This window comes from Mustela nigripes, chromosome X, assembly GCF_022355385.1.
Source record: "Mustela nigripes isolate SB6536 chromosome X, MUSNIG.SB6536, whole genome shotgun sequence".
In the NCBI taxonomy this organism is placed as follows: domain Eukaryota; kingdom Metazoa; phylum Chordata; class Mammalia; order Carnivora; family Mustelidae; genus Mustela; species Mustela nigripes.
Window position 1 is genome coordinate 35,503,094 of NC_081575.1, and position 17,576 is coordinate 35,520,669.

General features: G+C 46.9%; 1 protein-coding gene across 2 annotated transcripts in view; it reads left to right on the forward strand.

Moving 5' to 3' along the window:
* AMOT (angiomotin) overlaps window positions 1-17,576 on the forward strand; it is a 60,148-nt gene that overhangs the window by 14,168 nt on the left and 28,404 nt on the right. The window contains exons 3-7 of one of the 2 annotated variants that reach the window (XM_059385347.1): window positions 461-609; window positions 2,606-3,539; window positions 9,842-10,322; window positions 14,373-14,517; window positions 15,376-15,468. In XM_059385347.1, the coding sequence (XP_059241330.1) occupies window positions 2,668-3,539; window positions 9,842-10,322; window positions 14,373-14,517; window positions 15,376-15,468 (1,591 nt within the window). In that variant the 5' untranslated portion in view covers window positions 461-609; window positions 2,606-2,667. The remainder of the gene's footprint in view (window positions 1-460; window positions 610-2,605; window positions 3,540-9,841; window positions 10,323-14,372; window positions 14,518-15,375; window positions 15,469-17,576) is intronic. The other variant, XM_059385348.1, reaches the window with a different exon arrangement.

Genomic DNA, 17,576 nt, shown 5'->3' on the forward strand with positions numbered 1-17,576 from the left:
TAAATCGGGAGCTTTATGGAGCATCCTCCCCCTTTTTTTTTTTAACCTAAAACCTGTCTTCTGATCCTGGCCTTCCCTCCCAAGATGTGGGGAGTGAGCCTGACTCATGTGCCCTGCTACTGGTGGCAGTTGCAAGGTCGCACCTTACAAGTGACATGGGTTATGTCTTTTGTCATCATCCCCCATTTCAACTCAGAGTGGAAGCAGCAGCATTTGGGGGCTGCGAGGCTAGAACAGAGCAATCTTTTCCGGTCCCAGACCTGAACGTTTCCATCCTCTGGAAACTGGGTGACCTCCTGAACACAGCTGCTGGTAGTGAGGTTTCTTTTTGTCCTAATGGAAATGGATTCTGTCACTCACGTAAAAGGCAAACACACGGGAGGTGAAGTCATTCCCTTGGAAAGACTGGTTTGGTGAACGGTTTTTATTTCTCCCTCCCTCCCCCTCCTGAACATTTCAGAGTGACCAGTGGTTGGACTCTTGGCGGCGCTTACCCTGAACCTGAGTGTTAGGGGAGAGGGAATCTGCCGTTGCGGTTTCTGGAGCTGCTCATAAGCAAGAATTCCCTATCCTGATCAAGGCTTTAAGCCTAAAAGAAAGCAGAAATAGGTATGGATCATTCGTGTGTGTGAGTCTGTGTGTGTGAGTGCACACACGTGCCTTTGTGTGCTCCTCTGCGTGTGTGTGAGCCTGTGTGTGTGCAGGGTGGGGCGGGTGTGGACTGGGAGGGGGTGGTGTACTTTCAGGGTCCTGGGCCGCTCAATGTCAGGGTTTCTTTCCCTGCCTTGTAGGATGGGTTTGCAAGTGATTGTGATTCAACCACACAGGCTCCCATTCCCATTTTCTTGAGAGAGGAAGGTTAGCTTAGTAGTCATCTTCCCAGTTTAAAGGCACCAAAAGACATTTACACGTTCTGCTTGTCAGCCTATCAGAAAACCCCAGTCTGACAGTTTAAATACAGGAGTCCCAGATGGTCACTGGGAGGGAGGGAGAGCACAAGGCCCTTTGGTGCACCCTTTTTCAGAGAATATGATGAATGGGATTTAAAAAGGGCCTTTTGGAAGGTTAACTGTGGGGTCAACTTGTCCCTAGAACAATTTGAGACCAGGTAGCAGTAATCATGCAAGAAGTGCAAAAAAGCAGAGAAGATGACCTTTTGCTCTCTACCATACACATCTTCTGGCCATTCCCTGCACAACTAGAGGAAAGGGGTCATGTTTCCAGAGAGATTGGAGGCTGTTTACTATCATAGAAATCAGAGCCTGGGAGCCAGGATTCCAGAATTCTCATCTAAGAACCCGAGGCTGGCTAGGTTGACCTTTATTGTGACTTTTTCTGTGACATTATGCCCATGCTCCAACACCGCTTAAGATCCTTAGAGTAAAACTTTTATTACTGAACGTGAATACTGAATGGCAATACTTCACATGACAGATTCTGTCCAAAGATTTTATGGATTTTATGAGATTTTATGATTTTATGATGAATTTGTGTGTCCGATACCATGCAGAGAGAAAGGGAAAGAGAAGGAGAGAGGGGTCATCTACGACTAATTTCTCGGGCGGGAAAATCGAAGACAAGAAAATAGAAATCAGTTGCTTAGGTTACCCTGTAAATCCACTATCATGATTAGAATTTGAATCTTGAGTTGTCTCTTACCACCGACACCTGTTTCACTCAACCCATATTTCTTCCTTAAGAAGAATTAGTGGTGGTGGTGGTGGTGGAGGGGGAGGGATATGGTAATTGGACCCTTTCTAGAAGGGTGACCTTTTTATTTTTCAATTTCTAAATGCTGTCAGAGGCACACCTCAAATGAAAGAGGGCTTTCCATTTAAGTTCCTCCTAGCCAAGAACAACAGCAAAAAACCTCACAAAAAAAACCCCAAAACTCAATGATTATTCCTGGATGGCCGAAAGAGAAACTTTGTCAGTAGCAGTTATCTCAAGCCCTTCTCTTATTAAGCCAAAGAGAATCCAAAATGGACAATACAAAAAGGATTTTTTTTTTAAAAAAAGGCTATCTTTCAAAGTTTTATGAGATCAGAGAAAATGATTTGCATCAAGTGGGGATCATTTCCACTAAGTGCAAGCCAAGCTCTCTTCACCTCTTACTTATTTTAGTGATTATTTGGCATTTTGTAGCTCCCTTCACATGATGACCTGCTTTACAGATCCTGCCTGTAGGGTAAATTCTCCCTACTGGCCTGCCCCCAGTGTCATGGCCTTAAGAGTTGGATTTTTCATTTAAATAGAATACAGAGAGGTGAACTTTCTGAGTAAGGACCTAGGAAAATTGCCCTCTCTGGTCACCCTACCTGACTGCTCCAGGTCTCCCCAGTTCTCTCAGAAGTCAAATCAAGATTGTATATTTAACCCATGCTAAAAGCAAAAGAGGAAACAGTGAGGTCTTACGTCCCCATGTTCCTCATCATATCAATGCTAGAACCAGGAGTCACCAAACAATTAACCTATTAATTCTAAGTTCAATTCTCTCCTTTGTCTCTGGAGTGGAATCCTCACCCCCAAATACCATTTTCTTCCCCTTTAGAAGAAATGATTTATCCATCAACTGGGTGTTAAGCTTCCTGTTTCCCCTTCCCAGGTCAAGGGCAGCCCAGGTGCCCAATTTCTCTCTCTCTTCACAAGGCACCACAAGCAATAGAGATGAGAAATTCTGAAGAACAGCCAAGTGGAGGAACCACAGTGTTGCAGCGTCTGCTACAAGAGCAGCTTCGCTATGGCAATCCTAATGAGAATCGCAACCTGCTTGCCATACACCAGCAAGCCACAGGGAATGGCCCTCCTTTCCCCAGTAGCAGTGGGAATCCAGGCCCTCAGAATGATGTGTTGAGTCCCCAAGATCACCACCAACAGCTTGTGGCTCATGCTGCTCGACAAGAACCCCAGGGGCAGGAAATCCAGACAGAAAACATCATCATGGAGAAGCAGCTTTCCCCTAGAATGCAGAATAATGAAGAACTCCCAACCTATGAAGAAGCCAAGGTCCAGTCCCAGTACTTTCGGGGCCAACAGCATGCCAGTGTTGGAGCTGCCTTCTATGTCACCGGAGTCACCAACCAGAAGATGAGGACCGAGGGACGCCCATCAGTTCAGCGACTCAATCCTGGGAAGATGCACCAGGATGAAGGACTCAGAGACCTTAAGCAAGGACATGTCCGCTCCTTGAGTGAACGACTAATGCAGATGTCACTGGCCACCAGTGGAGTTAAGGCCCATCCACCTGTTACCAGCGCTCCCCTCTCCCCACCACAACCCAGTGACCTCTACAAGACTCCCACAAGTTCCAGTGAATTCTACAAGGCCCAGGGGCCACCTCCCAGCCAGCATAGCCTGAAGGGCATGGAACACCGAGGTCCCCCACCAGAGTATCCCTTCAAGGGCATGCCACCCCAATCTGTAGTGTGCAAGCCCCAAGAGCCAGGGCACTTCTATAGTGAGCATCGTCTGAACCAGCCAGGGAGAACAGAGGGGCAACTGATGAGGTATCAGCATCCCCCTGAGTATGGAGCAGCCAGGTAAGAGAGTTCCCTTTCTGTCATTTCCTGGCATCCCCACCCAGCTTCTGCTGTGTGTTGGGAATCTGAAGGGAAGGAATGGGCAGGTGTTTGGTATAACAAACTCTGCAATGCATGGCTGGCCCCTGGCTTAGTAAATTTCCTGCCAACCTGGATTTCTAGCCTCTTCAGCCATAATTAGTGCTGTATTAACATTCTCTTGACCTTATAGGTTGAGCATGGCCCCAACTGCCTAATGGATGAACAGGAGCGCAAGTCTTGATTTCTACAGCTACATGCTGTCCTGTCTCCCGGGATTGTGAAGGAAGGGTCAGTGTTGGCTCTTCTTCTGAGTTGTTAAGCCCTTCCTGGAGGAGCAGAAGCAAATTAAATTGGACTTCAATCTGGAATAACCTATCGCTTTCAGTTATTCCCTTCCATAGTACTCTCTTCACTTCCTTTTAGGAATGAATCTTTCTGCAGAATTCCTATGATTCTTTTGGACACAAAACAAACACCTAGATAGTACTGTGGGGGGAACTGGATATGTGCAGGTTCAGATGTGACTTGCCTTTGATGTCCTTGCAGTTCATGAACTTTGGACTGTTTCATCTTTCTTCCTTAGAGCGTTTGTTAGTTGCCTGTCACGTTTTTGTGACATCTATGCGACATCATGTCACATAGAACTTTTAGTCAGTTGCCAAAAATGCAGAAAGAATCATGTTCCCATGATTTCTTTACCACGTGTCATTAATTCAGGAGGACGGTTTCATATTGTCCAGTTATTAAAAAATGTACGTTTGCATTATTCAGAGGCCCATTGTGCCCCCCTCGCTGTGTCGACTGGACCTTAGGATGCCATGATTCTGTTTGTTGTTTCTTTTGTTACTGTTTGGGCTGTGTCTCTGATTGGTAGGAGTTCAGCATATGGGGCAGGGGGGAGGTTTGGACCATGGCCAAGAATGATGGCAGTTTTGTGTGGCATTCCTGCCCTGTTACCATGGACAATTATGGGTGACCGTGAGGTTTGAAGTCCCTGCACCTAGGGGGGCCCTTTCCCAGGTTAGGCCTGTGATCTCTTTGATGTCTAACTCTTCACCTCCTATCTCCTCACTTACTTGGGAAAGAGCCGCCTGGCTTGAAGTTCATTGGGTGACTCAGGAGAGAAGGCAGTCAGGGGGTCAACTAGGGTGAAGGTAAGAGAATGCACCTGGCATTTCCTGGTACTTCTTTTTTTGCCCCCTCCAGGTCCTGTTTTATAGCCAGAAGCAATTCACTTTGGGCTCCACCCATAACTTGGCCAGTTTAGGACTTTTTTCTTCTTAACCCAGGTTGATATCCTAACTTTTTTCAACCCCTTCTATACAGCTCTCAAAGGGCAGGAGCCTAAGTTCTGATAAGTGTCTTAGAACAGGATATGGGGTAACAGACAGGGCCCTTCCCGTTTAAATGAGAGCAAGAACCCGATTCCCATCTGCCCAATGAAACGGAAGACCCAGGGAGGGGTTGGTCAGTTGGACTGCTTAGCTTAGTGGAAACCCATCCAAGCCAGCAAAATGTCAATGAAGCTGGGGATTTTTGTTTTGCTCTTCCCTTCAGCACGGAAGAGTCTGTGGGACTCTGTCCCTTATGTGGATGGGCTGACGTCTGTTGCCTTGTGGGAGGGGGAGTATGTTGGCTGGGGTGTGGAGCAGAATCCAAAGCCCCGCTTAGTGCAAGGCCCGCCTTCCGAGGAAAGCTATTTTCAGAACTCATTCACCAGTATTGTTTGTGATCTGAAATGACTCCCACAGTGTTTGAAGCTAGATGGAAAAGCCCTTTGATCTGCCTAAATAAATAATAAGGAGCCCAAAGAGATTTTTTCTTCTTCCCTTACTGATTAAGCCACCAGAGAAATTTAGCTCCGTATATTTCACAGGAAGATACTTGTAGCTTCTCTTCCCTCCCATGTTATCTATGGAGCTCTCTCCCTATCCCCAGAAGCAGTAGAGCCCATGCTGATTCCCCTCTCTTGAGCAGAATTTTAATACACAGGTTAGCTCTGTAGTTTTTTTTTCCCCTCTATAGGGGAGGAACAGGGTACTTGATATGCTTGGTGAATAATCAGACTTAAAATGGTCCTCATCAGAAGATGCTCTGTGTGAAGTTTGGGTCTGCATCAGACAAATTCTGGCAATAAAATTTCTTTAGGACCTGGGGTGAGGGAGTGGCACCTATTGACAAATTACTGGTAAGGGGAAATAGTTGAACCGCTTTCCAGAAATGGACTGCTTTTAGGTGGTGACACATTTTTCCTCCTTTATTTCCTTGAACCAACTTGCTAGACACTTTGTGAGTACCTTTCCAAGTAACTGCCGCTAACATCAATTAGACGATGAAATTCTTAGTTCTTAATCCATAAATTACAGATCAAGAATGCACAGCAAACTCTTTGAACAAATTGCTGTTCAGAAAACCTTTGTTTGCTTTTAGAGGTGCAGTGAAAGGCTAGAGATTGGCTGTTAGAATTAACAAAATGTTATAAACAATTTTTTTTATTACTTCATCTTCCCTGTGCCCTCCTCCCCGCTTGAAAAATAAATATCCTGAATGCCCAGAACTCCAGATGGGAAACAAGGCCAAGCCATCTGAAGAATTAAAAAAATTTCTGAAGCTTTGTCTTTCTAAGTGCTGAGCCTTTTCTGCATCTGGGGTTTACGCATTTATCAACTGCTTTTAAAAATTAAAACCTTTCTGTTTGTAAAGCAGCCACTTCCTTTCAGTTGTTGAAATCCTGCCCAGATCTGAGGTTTCTTGAAATCCTTTCTTAGTGGAATCTAAGGGTGACCTAACTCTGTAGTTCAGAGCCGAGCTGGTTGTGCAAGAGAAACAATCAAGAATTTGCAGCCCTCTCCAGGATTCACAGATTCACGGTCACAGAGCCTGGGAAAGGCAGTTTCTGTGGGGAGAATAAATTGGGTTCCAGGCTGTTGGTGGCACCTGCTCTGGTGAGAGTGTGCATGTGTGGGTTTGCACACGTGTGGGCCAGGATTGTGTGGGGTGTGGGGGTGTGGGGAGGGGGCGGGGGGTGTGTGTGACTGAGGAAGGCAGAGGCTCCCAGTGAGGTGGCAGGGTGGAAGGTGCTGTGTCAGCTCCATGGACCGGCTTTTGCTTTCCTTTTGTGTCCTCACAGGCCGTCTTCGAGAAGGAGTCCCTCCCTCCCCCGCTTTGGGGAAGGATGCTGATTTTGGTCCTTGGTCTCAGCCTTGCGTTTAGGCCCTGCCCTCCCCTTTTCCACCCAGTCCCAGGGACCCAGGTTGTCTTGGGAAGGAGCTGGATGAAGGGAGGGAAAGGCCCGGAGGCAGGTCAGGGCTTCCACGGGAATCACGTGATTCTATTGTCTGCTGGCAACTTGTAGTTCCTGGTTAATATGTCAGCGGGAAGCGATTCACACTGCTGTGCCGTTGAAGCACTTAGGGAGCGCGCCACTCACCCAGCTGCCACCTGGATTACTACTGTCCTTACTATTACTCTTATTATTTCATCTTGAATGTACTTTTGCTTCCTCTGACATTCGCCCCCCCACCCTCTTCTGCATCCCTGCCATGCCTCAGTCCCCTCCTCTCGGGGGGAACTTCACAGGAGTGTTAATACAGTCCTGCTTTTTTTGTGGTGGGTGGATGCTGGAGCCCAGATGGAGCTGGTTGGCTGGAGGGCTTTCTCTCCTTTTGTGACTGCCCAAGCCTTGCTTCATGTTTGCAAACCTGCCAGGGACGGACTGCCTTGGTTTTCCCAACATCATAGTGCGCTGAAATCTGCTTTCTTTCCCAGGCTGGGGAGCCGAAGAGGGGCAGTTACCTTGTCTCTGTTATCTCTAAGTAGAGCTCAGAGTCATGCCCAGAGCCACTGCTGTGCTGGGCTTATCTGACTCCAGAGACCTCTTCCTGGAGACCTTGTGGTCTCCTCCTTCCTGAGGCCCCTGGGAGGCCATGTACTGTCCAGGGCATGGAAAGGCCTATCAGCCTCCAGGCAGGAGGGAGGCCAGTGGCCAGCCTGTTTGAGAGAGAGGCTGGACTGCTGATGGGGCCCAGAGGAGCTGAGGGGAGGAAGCGCATTTCAGAACTGGGCATTCAGTCTTTAAAAGAGAATTACTTCCCAGGCCCGGGATTTCCAAATCCTGACAACAAAGATGAAGATTAATTTGGCCATTTTCCCCTTTAATTTTCAGAGCTGGATTGGAGAATATGAAATTTAAGCCCCTCTCTTCTGCCCAAGAGATCCAAAAGCCTTAACAAATCCAGTACATAATATTTTAACTCTAGGGATATATAAAAATTATAATAGTTCTTACTCAAAGAAGAGAAAGAGCGCAGTGTCCATTTGACCCTTAAGGAAACTGAAGATCCACGGTACAGAAAATGGGTTAAGACTTCCCCAAATAAATTTATAAGTAGCTCCTAGGCTTTTGATTGGACAAGTGTTTTGAACATTTCCAAAGAAAGGTAATATACAGTAGCAACTTTCCAGGTGTAATAATGGGAATCATGTAAATTCTTCTGTCCACAAATAGGTCGCATGCCCTCTTCAGTATTCAGCAATTATTGATAGTGTTGTGTATATGGAATTGTAAGAGTAGAAGTACGACAGAGGCATCCCTGGGACTGAGATACAGAACTGAGGGCTTGAGAAGATTTGAGGGCTCTGGCAAGCATCTGGGTTATTGGGGTATGTAAGTGTTTGGAGTGACTTTGTAGCCGTAAAAAAGCCCTTACAGTGAGGATCTCTTGTTGGGATAGATATGTGAACAATAATGATAACTGAAATGTATGTGGGAGGGATGTGCTCTAGCTTCTGGAATGCAAGTTAAAAGTTAATTGCTCCTAGTGATTTGTCCCAGTTCCACCATGTATTCTGTGCAATGTAGTGCAACGATTAAATGAATATCCCATAAGTAAAATCCCTAACAGGGTCAACCTATCTTACTGGAAGGTAGATAAGGGACTCTTTGTAATTCCAGTAGAGCTCAAAAATGAGAGGAGCCCAGTATTTTTGTAATTCATCGGTGACCTCAGGAACAAAACAGGCTCATGCAGATTAAGTAACATGAGCAAGGTTACACAGCCAGTAGGCAGTAGAAAAGGTCTCACAATTCTATTGGGATCCAAATCCCATGCTCTTAGCCATCTGTCTTCCCTGGATTGAGAAATATCAACTGTAGGACAAGCATCCACAGGATGTGGGAGTATATGAGGTTAGTTGGGCATGGGCTGGGGGGACGAACAAGCTTTTCGTCGTTAGTGTATACTTCCAAATATTCTTGCTGATGGTGGAGATGGTGAAAGTGATCCATTTACATACTGTCCTTATTTCCCTTAATGGCTTACAGTCCAGTAGGAGGTACAAAAATGGGAGAGCCATATTAAACAATGTACCGAAGTTCTCTTTCTGGAACTTTCTATAAGAAATCACTTGGGGATCTGAATATCCTTGTGTGGAAGTCAATGTATTATGGTAGTGGAAGGAGCAGAAAAATGGAATTTGGGCATAGGTTCTACCCTGGTACTACCAATAAGTCATTCTGTAATATCTGACAGATTGCTTCCTCTCTCTTGGACTTCAATTTCCTCATTTGTCCAGTGACAGAGTGGATTAAATGATTTCTTGAAGGCTTTTCCAGTACTTACATTTTGTGGTCAGGTCATTAAAAATAGTATGACAGTGTTGCCTGTAAATCCTCTCCAATTCTTGGTATCATCACTGCTAATAGACCTTATTCAATTATTAAGTGTAATCAACAATAATTATTTGGTCTCTAACATAATAAGGACCTACACATCCTCAAGTAATTTTCTGTGAATATATGAATTATGAAAGAGAGTTGCCAATAGCGAGCAGGGGACTAATTTTGACTGCGGTTTGCCATTTCCTTGTGGGCAAGTGGAACACATTTTCTGAATTTGACCCTTTACATGTGCTGACCACATACAGAATGTCAGAGGTTTTGTTTAAAATAATGATGTGAAAATTACCTTCTGGAAGACTCATGTATGTCACTCAGATTTTCACCAAGCGACCCTGAAGGTCAACTGGTTCCATCCTCCGTGGGATCACACCTCCATCAGTCACTCACGGGTCAGGCCTGGAAAGGGCTGTGGAGCTCTTTGCAGAGACTTCCGAGTCTAACCCTGCCTGCTCCTCGTTTTGCAGGTCTCCTTGGGGGCGGGGAGCGGGCCCCGGAAGCCTCCTCATCTCACTTTCTCATGCCCTTCTCCCCCCCCCCCCCCCCCCCCCCCCCCGTGCCACGGGAGAAAGCTTAACCTGAGCGTGTAAACCGTGTTTTCCAGGCCGGCGCAGGACATCTCATTACCACTGTCGGCCCGGAGCTCACGGCCTCACAGTCCTACTTCTTCCCTCACGTCTGGGGGTTCCTTGTCCTTGCTGCAGTCTCCACCAGCCACGAGACTGTCTCCTGCCCAACACCCGTTGGTCCCAAACCAAGGAGAGCACTCAGCTCACCTGCCTAGGCCTCAGCAGCATTTCCTCCCGACCCCGGCTCACCAGAGCGATCATTACCGGCTCCCTCAGCCCAGCCTGAGTCAGCCACAGCAGCAGCAGCACCACCACCATCACCAGCAGCAGGCCGGCGAGCCCTATTCAGCTATGCCTCGGGCTCAGCAGTCCTCCGCTTCCTACCAGCCAATGCCAGCAGACCCATTTGCCATCGTTTCCCGAGCCCAGCAGATGGTTGAGATCCTGTCAGATGAGAACCGGAACTTGCGGCAGGAACTGGAAGGATGCTACGAGAAGGTGGCGCGGCTGCAGAAGGTGAGGCCTCCGTTTCGGGCTAGCAGAGTCTTCTTTCAGTCACGTGTTGCCTAGAGATGTACGTCTCCACTCGCTGGTGCCTGCGTGACTTATACTCGGGTCTTCTGGAGTCTTGTATCTGAAGGTTAGATATGGACCAAACTGGAAAAAAGCCTGTCTTCCCAGGAGGAGTCACATTTTACATTTATGTGGGGGAGAAAAGAACATATTGGTACAGTTTTCCCAGATACCATAGCCCTAAAGAAAACGTAATTGTTTTCCAGAAGGCTGAGAAACTTCTTAGGGTCAAGAACACTGACAATGCCTGTGTAGGTGAGGGTCCTGCCAGCCTAAAGACCTTTTGTCTTGATTATATTTTCCCTCGTAACTGAATTTGGGTCTTAAACTAAATTTGGATCTTAAATTAGAGAATTCCCACAAACATCTCACCACTGAATTCCCACAAACAGCTCACTCACGATCACCACTGATCGTGCTCTGCCTTGTTCTGGAAAGGGCTTAGAACACTTTTCCAAGTGGGAGTTCTCATCGTAACTCTTTTTCAACACCTCTTTCTTTGCCTCCTCTTTGCTTTGGTTTTTCCCTGCAGCTCACATTCAACATCTGCTGTCTTTCTCTGGTGTGTGGGGGGCAGGAGGGGCTTAGCACCACAGCTGGGTGACAGGTGACAGCCCTGGGCTGAGGAAGTAGGAAAAGGAGTGTCTGTCCCATAGAGTTCTTATTCTTCCCTGGGCCCCTCTTGTCTCCTCTAGCTGGGACTTTAGCTCTTGAGTGCCCTAACCTAGGAACCTTAGCTCTTGGCTTCCAGTGGCTGTCCCTGAATAGGGTTATACCTTTGGCAGCCTCTTTGCAGCTTTTGTCATTGTGGATCTCATGTGGTTTGATCTCCCGACAATGTGAACTGTTCGGGGAGGTGAGGGTGAAGGTGTGGGAGGGAGGGTACATTGCCCTGTTTTGTTCAGCAACTCTGTCCTTAGGAGACACCCAGGAGTGGAAATTTCAGGGGCCTGAATGAAACTGAGAATTTATAAACACCAGATCTGGGTCCTAAAGTAAAGGAGGGCCTACTGTCAGCTGAGTATTTTTATGTAACAGAAACACCCTCACCGTGTGCCCAAATCTGGGTGGGGTATGTTGGGGTTCATAGAGGACTGTTTCTCTGTGGCTTTACCCCCAGTTTTCCATTTTCTGCTTCCTCTCATTTAACTATATGCCCCACCCCCAAATCACATCGGTGCAACACATTAATCCTACTCGCGCACTAAAAGCAGACTGGCCTGGTGTGGCTGATTGGGTTTAACTGTTGACACCCCTCCCCAAACTCTATTCAGGGTGGCTCCAGCCCCATCTCTGATGCAGGAATCAGGAAGGTGGGTGACAGGGAACAGGATTTGCGGCGTTGTTCGTTGTTGCTTGTTCCCAGCGAGGGCCAAGATGCCTCCACCAAGTGTAATTGAGTGCTGGGGAAAGTGAAGGCTGACCCGATGCCGCAGTGGATTAGAGGCCTAAGTGGGGTTAGAAGAGGAAAAGGGAGATATGGGAGATACCAGCTGGTGATAGAAAAAGATACGGAGGCCCGAGGCTCATGAGGGGAATAATGAGACAAAAACCCACCACCATCCCCAACCAAACCAGTGGGTCTGCCTTTCTATGACTTCTTTTCCTGGAAGAGCCTGTTGACAGATGTAAAACTTGCCCTTTTGGAGGGTACAGTATTTCTACACGGGGCGGGGAAGAGAAAGATTGGTACAGATCTCGGAATAGTACTCTGAACAAGGTGAGCAAAGGGCCTGCTTTCCAGGTGTGGCATTCATTCTGTGGGGAACTGGAAAGCCTTGCTGTCCGTCTAAAGGCTGCCCAGTTCAGACTAATACCAAGACTGCTCTTTCAAATGGAAATGTTTATTTTCTGTACCCCGCACTTGAATTTCATGCAAAAGCTTTATCAGGCCCAGGCCTTGCAGATCTTGTCTCTAAATGCCATTCACTACCAGTTTTCACCTTCTGTGCTGCTATCTTGGTGCCATCTGCAAGGAGAAAAACACTCTGGAGCCTGCTCTTTTCTGTGGTGTAAGCCTCATTTGTTTGCAGGCAGTCCTGCCTTGGGCATAATTTTGGAGCTGGGCAGGTGGAATCTGAGTTGTTCGGTAACCCCACCTTTCCTCCAGTCTCCCACTGGGGACCTGATAGTTCTCCCCATAAAGTACCCTGAGCTTTGTTAAGAAGGCTAGTGGGAAACTGAGAAGGAATGCAGAATGGCTGCAGGAGTCAAATTCAATTTGCAAATTGCTGAGTAGGCCACAGGGTTTATTTATCTTATACAAATTATATGCAAATATCTCTGTAGTTATTTCATGTGCAATGAAGCTGTACTGGTTACAGAAAGACTCTGGAGTCTAATTTCTTAGTTTCTTCTCGATTCGCGCTGATTTGGGGCAAGACCCTTTCCCTTCGAGGTTTTGTGTGTATGTTTTATTTTTCTCCCCCCATTTTATAAGATTTGCAGTGGCATCATAAAACATAACTCCGATCGTGAATTTCCGTTCAAAAATCTGTACTGGTTTCCCACTGACTATGGGATAAAGTCCAAATACCTGGCATTAAAGCTTTTATGATCTGCCTCCAGTCTATCTTTACAGCCAGATCTTACCAGCTTCCCTCTTTGTACCCCACAGAGTCTAGCCAAATGAGACTACTGGTCATTCTGGGAATGCATTCGCTCTCTCAGAATAGAATACCCTTCCCCTCACCTCTGCTCATTGAAATCTGACCTAGCTTTTAGGATCTGACTCAAAATGCCTGAAATTGGTCTCCTCTCCCCTCACCCCAACCAGGAGTAACCTCTTCCTCCCTGTACTTTTGTAGCACTTACTTCTACTGCTCTGAGTAACGCATCCTTCTCTTGATTCTTTTACTTGATTAGATTGAAAGCTCCTTTAAGGGAAACAGTAATGTCCTCATTCATGCCTACATACCCCACGGGTATTTAAAAAATTTAAAAAAATTTTTTTTTATTTATCTGACAGAGATCACAAGTAGGCAGAGAGGCAGGCAGAGAGAGAGAGGGGGAAGCAGGCTCCTCGCTTAGCAGAGAGCCTGATGTGGGACCCGATTCCAGAACCCGATCCCAGGACCCAATCCCAGGACCCTGGGACCATGACCTGAGCTGATGACAGAGGATTTAAAACACTGAGCCACCTAGGCGCCCCTGCCCCCACGGGTATTTTAAAGATCTCTGTAAATATTTAGCCCTTGGTAAAGGTTTGTTAGAGTGAACTGAACCACTGGATAAGGCCGAGATTTCGAGTTTTTAGGGTTCGCCTCTGCCACTAACTTGATCTCAGAAAGGTCAGTTTCACTTTTCCCTGTGCTAAAATGGGGAGCGGTGTCCCTGTGAAGGCAGATAGCAGGGCAAATAGAAATAAACATGTGAAAGCCCTCTGGACACTCTGAAATAATGTTATTGACATATTATATACATTATTAATCCTATTTTCAAAATTAAGAAAATTCTTGTGCAGAAATTAAAATCATTTATAACTGTACTTATGAAATTTATTTTCTCCTACCACCTTCTCTGAAGGCAGAAACCGTATTTGTTTTGAACCTGAGGAACTCTCATGACCCCCTGAGCTGGTTGCTGAGCTAGCTGAACATTGACTTTAGAAATCCTTCTGGGGGCGCCTGGGGAGCTCAGTTGGTTTAAGCGACAGGCTGAGGTCCTGATCTCAGAGTTCTGGGATTAAGCCCCCCCCCACCCCACCCCGCTTCCGCCGTGGGGCTCCGTGCTCAGTGCAGCATCTCCTTGAGATTTATTCTCCCTCAACCCCTCCCCTGATCCTGTGCATGCGCAATAGATCTCTCTCAAGTTAAATAAATAAATCTTTTTTTTTTTTTTTTAAGAAATTCTTCTGGGAAACTTTTCTTATCTGTTAGGCAGGCCTCTTAGCCATCTGTAAAGCCCTGGGAGAAGCTGTCATTAAGGATTTGCATATATCCTTTCAGACCATCTATTCCATTGAGCTCCTACCATCCCCACGGTCTTTTCCAGGTGGAGACAGAAATCCAGCGTGTGTCGGAGGCATATGAGAACCTTGTAAAATCATCCTCCAAAAGAGAGGCCCTGGAGAAAGCCATGAGAAACAAGCTTGAGGGTGAAATTCGAAGGATGCATGACTTCAACAGGGATCTGAGAGGTGAGCGACTCACTTCTGAAGCACTGGCCAAGATGGCAAAGGGAAGGGCTGAGGAGCATACATTGGGGCTCTCAAGGCTTGTCCAGCCCAGTACTTAGTATGACCAATCAATTGCAGGGCATAGACCAGGCTAGGTTTTGGGGATGGCATCAGAACTTGCTTCATGAAAGTGGGATGTGCTGACGTGTTAAGCAGGCAGTATCCCCCCAGGACTCCTGGATCCACCTGGCTTGTCCCCACAATCCGTGTTGCCTCTTTCCTTTCTAGGTTTCGCAGAGGTCTGTCTTTTGGCCATGCAAGCTTGAAATAGTGATGTCCTCTGTTGTTTCTGGGACTCACTCCTTTTATTTTTACCTTAACATGATAATACTGGAGATGGTGAGAAAAGACCACCTTAATCACCTTCAAAACTGATGACCTTGGGAATGTTATTTTCTGTCTTTGAATTTAAAATGTCTTATTGATAAAATGAGACAACTGAACTAGATACTGCCCATGGTCCCCTTCTAGCTTTGATGTTACATGATTTTAAAGACATCATGATAACTTTGATGCTCTTTTTCCTGGCAAATGAAATATGTCATGTATTCAGGGATAGATTCCTTCATTAGAATTAAGAATTTTGCACTTCGGTTTAGTGAGGGAGGGGTGAAAGTGTTAAGTGCTCACCTCCTCCTTCCCAACCATGGCTTAGATTGGTTTGGGGCTCCACATTGGTGAATCTGTGTCTGTGTCACCTATTCCCTGGTAACAAGAAGAAGCAGGCTTGTTTTGCCCAAGATCAGTATTTAGAGAGCAAACACCATGTGCTTGGAAATTTGTATATGGAGCCCTGTTGATTGTCTCTGAATTCCACAGAGCGTCTAGAGACTGCCAACAAGCAGCTTGCGGAGAAGGAATATGAGGGATCAGAGGATACTAGAAAAACCATCTCTCAGCTCTTTGCAAAAAGTAAGTCTGAAAGCTCTGGCAGCAGGTATTAATGTGTGGTTGGGAGCCAGATGTGTAAAAAGGTTACACAGATCTGCATATCCTTCTAGAACAGCCAGGACAGAGCAAATGACATCTAGGGATTCTTTTTCCTGTTCAAGCATCTTGTTCTTTTATCCTTTGAGGCCAAGAAGGCTGCTTGCCACATTTAGTCACATCAGCATGGCTCCTTCTGTATTAAACCAGGGAAGCCCCTCGAAACCCTTGCTTTTGTCACGGCTAGCTGAAAAGGACCCTAATGAACATGGGGTCTCTTAATGTTGGAGGGATTTATTGTTGAAGGCTCTGTGGGCTGGCTGTGGTGGGATTAACATGCAGGATGGTAGCGTTTGGAATACCTAATCCGCACCTGCGGCTCCCTTAGTTAAACACCCTGTATTATATCATATCATTCCTTATTGGCCAAGGGCAAAGGGAGCTAGAGGAGGACCACTGCCATGGCCTGAGCTACTGACTCTGGTTGCCCAGTTGGAGGATGTGGGGGAGGGCAGAGCTACGTCTTCCCCATAATAGTGTTTCCTTTGTCTGGAAATACTCCTAGGACCGTGACAATGAACTAATCCTCTTCTTTATCGGTCCCTAATAGACTCCACCCAGCTAGACAATGCCTCATTCTTTGCAGTTACCACAATAAAACCGGCAATAAAAACTCTGCAGTGGATTGAACCCATAGGGGGAAACAGATGAACTACCCTCACTCTGCATGTGCCCGTAATTGGTGCTGCCGACCCCCAGCCTCCCTCCCTGCGGCTCCCAGCTGGAGTAGCGCACGGAGGGGACTTGTCAGGCCCCATCTTTGCTGGGCCTCCACATGACCCTTTCAAGTCATTCTGTGCAGCTTCCAGTCCACTTTTACAAGTTTGTTTGATCTTCACTTACAATATCCCCCTCCCTCCCTGGGTTGCTCTGTGGTGCACTGGCCTCAGAAGTGGGGCTTTTTTCTTTCTCATTTCCCTGAGCCTCCTGTTCCTTTGTCGGTATGTCTCAGAGGGAAGCGCGCAGTTATTCTGGTATAAATTGTTGTGCAGTTGCTTTGGGGGTGTCACGGTGCCCCTGGAAGCCGGTTGCCTCGTGGGGAAGGTGGTGACCTCCCAGGATAAAACAAATCAAAAGAGAAAATGTATGGATTCTTGCCCCAGGTCTGCTAGTTCATACCCCTCCTCCCTGTATGGTAATGGTATTTCAGGGGTCCTGGGAGCTCTGCTACTGGTTTATAAAATGTGGGAATGCAGTAGATAAAAATTGTATTAACAGCAAGGGGAAAGGCTGCCGCATGGTTCTAGACGGGAAAAATGGACTCTACTTAACAAGCAGAGAAGAGGGCATGACTTGTGGCCTCTTAGTTCTTTTTGCCTTTGGACATCGACAGGGTGCTGCGTGGATGGAACTGTGGTAAGAGGCAAGAAAGCCCTCTTGAAGAGCCTCCGTGGGGAATGGGGTCCACTCATCCTTGAGAGGCCAAACCAACACAACCCTAGGAGAAGGCAGTCTGGTTAGAAAGAGTTCAGAACAGCCTGGCCGTAAGCGTGGGTTCTGCTGTGTATTCATTGACTAATTGTAAGACCTCATACAAGTTACTCAGGCCCTCTGGGTCTCTTGTCTTTTCATATACAAAATGGGGAAGAGAATAACACTTTTCTTGCAGGGGAGTCCTTGTGAGGACTAAGAATACAGTACTTGGTAGGTAATAAGTACTCAATAAATACTCATTTCTTTCCAAGGTACAGCTGAATAGATATGTAATGTCAGAGTGGGGAGGGAGGTAAGGCTGCACTATTAAACCCAGGTATCATGGTCTCCAGAGGAAGGGCACTGTACCTCCAAATGAGAATCAGAACTGCTCTTTTGAGTTTTTGGTATGAGGTCTGCCCTAGTTAAAAGGGGAGGGACCTGGGGGCACCCGGGTGGCTCAGTGGGTTGGGGCCTCTGCCTTCGGCTCGGGTCATGATCCCAGGGTCCTGGGATCGAGCCCCACATCGGGCTCTCTGCTCAGTGGGGAGCCTGCTTCCCTTCTTCTCTCTCTGCCTGCCTCTCTGCCTGCTTGTGATCTCTGTCTGTCAAATGAATAG